The sequence below is a fragment of the Adiantum capillus-veneris genome, chromosome 23 (assembly GCF_014529385.1).
Source record: "Adiantum capillus-veneris isolate H3 chromosome 23, ASM1452938v2, whole genome shotgun sequence".
Classification (NCBI taxonomy): domain Eukaryota; kingdom Viridiplantae; phylum Streptophyta; class Polypodiopsida; order Polypodiales; family Pteridaceae; genus Adiantum; species Adiantum capillus-veneris.
Genome location: NC_140953.1, coordinates 121,976,097 through 121,982,613, shown reverse-complemented (window position 1 = coordinate 121,982,613; position 6,517 = coordinate 121,976,097). Strand labels below are relative to the sequence as shown.

General features: G+C 42.9%; 1 protein-coding gene across 1 annotated transcript; it reads right to left on the bottom strand.

Annotated features, from left to right (window-relative positions):
* Positions 1 to 1,346: 1,346 nt before the first annotated feature.
* LOC147428470 (uncharacterized) lies at positions 1,347 to 2,480 on the bottom strand. The gene has a single exon (XM_086497103.1). The coding sequence runs from the start codon at positions 2,332 to 2,334 to the stop codon at positions 1,867 to 1,869; it is 468 nt and encodes a 155-aa protein (XP_086353229.1). The 5' UTR covers positions 2,335 to 2,480; the 3' UTR covers positions 1,347 to 1,866.
* Between the last annotated feature and the right edge of the window lie 4,037 nt (positions 2,481 to 6,517).

Here is a 6,517-nt window from a genome sequence, read left to right as displayed (position 1 = left end):
AGATAAAAACAATGGCCGGAGGAAAGGTGGGAGCAAGTAATGGAGAACATCTGGAAGTCAAAGGTTCTGCAACACATGAATGTATTTTTATGGAAGGTAATTTGGGGTGCTCTACCGACGGGGGTGAAGATTCAGGAGAGAGGGATTGGGTCAGATCGATGCTTGGAGTGCAGGTTGACTACTGAAGATCTGGCCCACCTATTCATGGAATGCCCAACTATCAAAGGCCTCGTAGGGAACATATGCAAGTGGGTCCAAAGAACATGGAAAATTGGTTTTTTCAAGACTGATCTGAAGGTAAGAATTTAGGTAGTCCTGGCTTCCTCATCAACACTCAAATCGTCAGGTACTTCTTCTTACATAATGTATGGCAGACAAGGAACCGTCGTGTGTTTGAAGGAGGTTCTCAGGTGGTAAGCTTCACAAACATTATACAAGAAAGCAAAGTGTTAATATGGAGGTGCAAGCAAAACGCGAAGGATGGGTCTAGGACTACTTGTGCCTTGTTGTCAGTAGATGGGATGCCTAGGAAGGGGGAAAATCTTGGCCATTGGTAAATAGAAGATCTCAGAAGAACATGATTATTGACTTTGTGTATCAAGGTTAAGGGGGCAGGTTGTTAGGGGTGGCTACCTAGATAGCCGATGTAATTATGGTCCTTGGATGAAGTCATGGCTCAACACGAGCATGGCAAGAGCTTGTAATTTTTTGGGATAATCAATATAACTCACTCACAAATTGTGAGTTTTGCAAAAAAAAAAAGATGTTTTGAAAGGATATTTAATTTTTTGAGATTGGAGAGACCTAATTGAATTTGAGTGATTAATTTAATAATTTAGGTCAATTCTCAGATCTAGTTGTCCTGCTCTCTCTTTTACCTTAAGACTTCCATTATGTTATGTGTCACGTGCATGTGTGTGTGTGTGTGTGTACGCACACACTACGCACACACACATGCGCATGTGTGCGTGAGTGGGTTTGTAGGTGAGTGACTGAGAGAGGGAGAGGACTAGGGGGTTCACTATACCTAAGCTCTCCAAATTCAAGGCCTAGTTTAAAAACCCCATATCAAATTTCAATGCATATAACACACCCTATTTTTAGTTCAATTTGTGTATGTCCCCATTGTATGTTAAAAATCAATACTCCATTGTATGTTACAAAAGTATTAAAAATGGGTCTAAATAGCCCACTCTCTTGCGCTCACGTACGTGTGTGTGTGTGTGTGTGTGTGTGTGTGTGTGTGTGTGAGAGAGAGAGAGAGAGAGAGAGAGAGGATATTTACCTTACACAACAATCGAACATTTTAACATGTTAAAGATAAAGAATTTGTTCACAAATTGATATGAGAAACCGTCAATTCAATGAATGTTTACATATTGATATTTCAAAGGAAGACCATTAAGATTTTTAATTAACTTGTTTCTCCGATATTATGGAAAAAGGTCATTTCAATGACATTTTTTTGGATGGATAAGATTTATTATTTTCTTACACCAAAATTTTTCATTGGCTCTGTGTGTGTGTGTGTGTGTGTGTGTGAGAGAGAGAGAGAGAGAGAGAGAGAGAGAGAGAAAAGGGTTCGATATTACTATGCAAGAAAGTAAATACTTAGAAGCGAAGGTGTTCAAGTGAAGAGGAAACCCAGGGCTCTGGCAACCCACCCCTCCACGCGTCGACGTCAATGTCCAAGCCTTGTCCCGCCTCTACCACGCAAAACTGCCCCCCTCTTGTTCCCCTTTTCCCTTTAAACAAATCAATAAAGGAAAAGTTTTTCTTTTTCTTTTCTCTTTCTCTTAGCCCAAGGATCTTTCAAGATTCCGATTAAAGAGACATGGGTGCAGACTTTTTGGGATCTTTCCTTCATTAGATGAGGAAAGTGAGGAAAGTGAGGACACCATTTATGTCCAAGGAAGGAAGAAAAACATTGACAAAGTTGAGGATGGTTGAAGGGGTGATGAGGAGGTTCGCAAGGGTGAGAGCATCGAGTGGCACATCAAGTGTAGAGGCAGTAATCATGGTGAGGAGGTTGGTGATGGTGATATTGGCGACATTTGCAACAGTTTCAATGCTGCTCAACAATAAGGTGACATTAGAGGTAGTATCCACCACCATGCTCATGAGGTCATTAACAGTGACATTGATGGGTACTACAGACTCATTTTGGACAACTACTTGTGTTGGAGATGCATTGTAGCCCCGTGGTCGGTGTGCAGCGGCCTCTACATGCACAACATCAAGGCACATCAAGCCCACCAATATACTCATTTGTATCAACAACACAACCACCATAGCATGGCAACAAACTCTGTTGTACATAATGTGTTCCATCATCTCTCTCTCTCTCTCTCTCTCTCTCTCTCTCTCACTCAATCAACTTCTACTCCTCCTTGCTCCCCCCTCCTCTTTATAGAGCCTTCTACCTAGGAGACTCGTAATATCACCATTGGAGCTCTATATGTAAATGTGTCAAGCTTTTTATATTCGGTGCTTTAGCCTAAACAACCATGTAGCCTAAACTCATACACGTGGCAACAGACTAAGGCCCCATCAAAATATTGTGACAAGATTATCTTATGTTGGGGCTAATTTCAAAGAGAGAGCATTAAGTAGTAATCATTGCATTAAGTCTCCTTGTCAACCCACCCCTCATTTTGCTAAAAGCAAAACTTCCTCTCTCTCTCTCTCTCTCTCTCTCTCTCTCTCTCTCTCTCTTTTGGGGAGATCACTTGACCACTACACAATCATGAAAACCATGACCAATCGCATCAAAATCGATACTCACATATGCATAAAACACAGACTACATATGAGTAGGTTTACCTGACTTTGATTTAACTTTGGTAGCGTAACACATAGCTGACTAATCTAAGTTGTGTACAATTGTAGGTGCAGAGCGTAAATGATCTCAGATCAATATCAAATTGTATCATCCAAAAATGTTTGGTTTCACAAAAGTGAGCGAAGAAATGATGTTTCTCATCCTTAACACAAGTGCCTAATTTCTTCAATCTCGGTGGAGAACAAAGAACTCAAAAGATGAAACCAAAAAAATTGTTGGTTTTTTCTTAAAAACTGTAAAAAGGTCTACTGCTGACAAAATCGTTGCCAAGAGCAATGTACTTCGGATGAAAAGGATATGCCACGGTATAAATTTTAAGTCCAAATGAGCTCTTTTTTTTCGAAAGACTAAAAAACTAATGATTTGTCAAATTATAAGCAAAAAGAGATTAGGTTTCAAGATCTAACTTGATAAATTTCATCATCCTCTCTTTACCTTGGCTTTCATCATGGTTGCATGCAATAGTATATCGCTAGGTGGGTGCAGTACCTAACAGCTTTTACATTGCAAACAATGCCATTCATGTTTGGTCTGCAAAAGCCAAGACATTCATAGAATTTTTATCCTATGATGTGAGATATTGATAAGAGTAATTCTATGATGGCTATGCCGCGTTGAAACACTAAGAGCCTCCTTCTCTGTCGGCTCTGCCTAGGTTGCAAGAGCCAGGAAGGGCTCCATGCTACTGAGGAAGGGGACGGGTGATGGTGGGCGACCTCGGGGGATGTCGGGCTTGGCAGCATCGGCGGCTGCGAAGTGAAAATTTGCGATGTAGAAGGGTGGAGGGCTTCCCCGGGGTTGGGGTTGTTATTCGTAGGTATTATCAGCGCACATCCTATTTTTTGCTCAAGGGTATGGTGGAAACCCTCCCCTCGACCGGGGGCTACTCGATCTGCCCTGTTGGTTGAATGGTCTTGTTTCCTTGGAGGCACCCTCACTCGTTGGAGGGGTGTTGATGGCTCTAATGACTTGGTGTGCTAGTCCCTCTTTGTGCGGGTGAATCTGCAGTTCCTGACGATTCTATTGTTGGCTCCTCAGTATGCAGTGACATTTGCAATGCGCGTTTTTGGTGGTCTTGCTCAGGTGGATGCTTGCCTGATGGTAGTGTGGGCAGTGGCAACCTTGCAAGTTCTGTGGTGAGTTGTTGGTGATGGGGACTTTGGGCCCCGTCCGTCTGGCACTAATGATGGTTGGCGAAAGGTCTTGCGGTGTCTGGTTGCTCTTGGATGGAGGTGGGGAGTTTTCGTGGTGGCAATCAGTGCCTTCCCCAGTGGCAGCTCAGTCGAGGTCTATGATGTTTTTGTATTTAAGCGTGGCTCCCTGTAAAGCCTGTCATTGTTTTGTTCTCTGTATTTTGGGTTGGAGGGTTCCCTGTAAAAGCCATCGTGGCCCCCTATCTAGCCAGCGGACCTTTATAAATTTTTTTTGGGCCATGGCTCAGGGTGAGCATGGTGCTGATGTAGTGGTTTAATTAATCTAACTTCTCACTAACGTGAGATTTGCCCAAAAGAAAAAAAAAGATATTGCAATATTTTCATTTAAGGACCTCTTAAAAGTTAAAAAGTTGCAATGCAAGGAGAAGGTGGGAGCAGCACCGAAAATGTAGTGATTGAAATGGACAAGTTAGTCACACATGAGGTCATCCCCCAAGTCCACTCTATTGTTGAGCTGAGTCCAAATGTTAGTAGTGGCCAAGCCTACAATTCTCGGCCTTCTCTATGATCAAAACTACGGTGAAGCCTCATCAGATAATTGTTGTGGCCCCTACCCTGAGGAAGGTGGACGAGGGCTATCTGTAATTAAGTGCAAGCGAGTAAAAACCTTGGCATGCAGTAGTTTCTACCGTAAGGAGGATCCACTAGATAGTCAAGAGTCTCCCATTAATTTGGAAAACTTCTTTGAGTTTTTGCAAGCCAAGAATCCGAGGGGCCTACTCACCTTGGAGATGTCTTTCGCGTAGTTGATCGAGGCGGAAGAGGGCAATAGGAAACACAAGGGTAGTCCTCAGGGTGAGCAAGAGGAGGACAATGAAAGAGATTCAATGATGAATGGCTTTCTAGTCATGGAGGAGTTTGTCTTGCTCTCCCCATGATGAATGACCTACAAATTAAGTCCTTGAATGTGAAGGGCATAAAGTCAACTAGAAAGAGCACTCTATTTTAGGAGGAGGTCAAAAAATTGCTACAAATTGTTGGCTTATTCAAGAGCACCATCTTGATACTACCAATTGCAGGAAGTAGGAAATAGGGAATAAGTATGTGTTTCATGAGACCATGGCACTCTTGGGTTTAGTGGGATGCTCTCCATTATTGACAGGGAGTTGGAGCCACAAGTAGTGCTTAACCATGCCTTTGGGAGAGTCCTTGGGATAAGTGTGAAGCGTGATGTGAAGTGGGAAGGTCACTGTATTACCATTACTAACATTTTATGCATCATGTGATGTCAAGGGGAGAGCTAAGCTCTAGGTGGATCTAAGGGATCTGCCATTAGAAAAAGATTGGTGCATCATGAGGGATTTCAATATGGTAGAGGCTCAAAAAGACAAAACGGGCTTGGGTAGCTTACTAGTTGGATCTTAAAAGTCCAAATTGCAAGCACTTTGTGAGAAATGGTTGTTGCTTGATCTATGGAATGTTGGTCTGTGGAGCAGCTCTCCTGGTTGGACATACACGAGCCTCCAGTATGCCGAGATGGCTTCTCATCTTGACAGGTGCTACATTTCTTATCAAGTGGATTGGCCTTCCCCTTCTGTGATGTTGAGTATCAATACCTCCAAAAGCTTGTTGGATCACTTCCCTTAATGCTTTACATTGCTAGGTCCAACAACGATGCTTGCTTCGCGAAGGGGAAGAAGAAGAATACGGTCTCTGGGGAACATCTCTTTAAGGAACCCACTCTTCAACTTACTAGCTAAGAAGACTCTTCACAAAATGAAGTGGGATGTGGATGTTGTTGACCCTTGCCCTTGGTCCTCCCTAGTTCATGGCATCCAATCAGAGACAAAACACGGAGGACCTCTCATGAAAAAGGCTCAAGAGGTGACAAACAGGGAGTTGAAAGAAGGAGTAGAGAAGCTATCCAAGAGTGAACAAGAAGGAAGAGCCTCAAATGGGGAACAAAAGAGATGGAATGAGGCCCAAACACTGCTGACTGGACTGCAAGCTGAGGAGATCCAAAAGACTTTGTTGCTAGCTAGAGAGCTTGCCCTCAAACCCGACCTTGCCAACCGGGCTCATTTTTTTAGAGCTCTCAAAGTCAAAAGAAGAAGGGACTCTATTACATCAATCATTGATGAGAGGGGGAACATTGTAAGGGACCAAAATGCTATGTCCAAACACATGCTAGACCATCCATGTCAAATTACATGTCAGCCGAAGAATGCTCCCAAAGGGTCAAGGAGGTCAAAGCCCAATTGCTCGCTACTATAAAGTGTTGGTGATGTTGGAAGAAGCGAAAGATTTAGAGAGGCCTATTTCAGTCGATGAATGTTGGAGTACCTTGCAGGCAATGGAGAAGGAAAGTCACTTAGGTGGGATGAAATTAGAGCTGAATTTTTTGAAGAATATTGGGAGGATCTTAAATTTCCACTACTGCAAATAGAAAATCGGGCCCTCTTGGAGGGATAGTTGGATGCTAGCCTTTAAAAAGGGCGAATTGAAAACCTATTCCCAAATT

Bases quoted from the DNA above. Each gene is read 5' to 3' on its own strand.
- LOC147428470 (XM_086497103.1), bottom strand. From the start codon at position 2,334: ATGATGGAACACATTATGTACAACAGAGTTTGTTGCCATGCTATGGTG.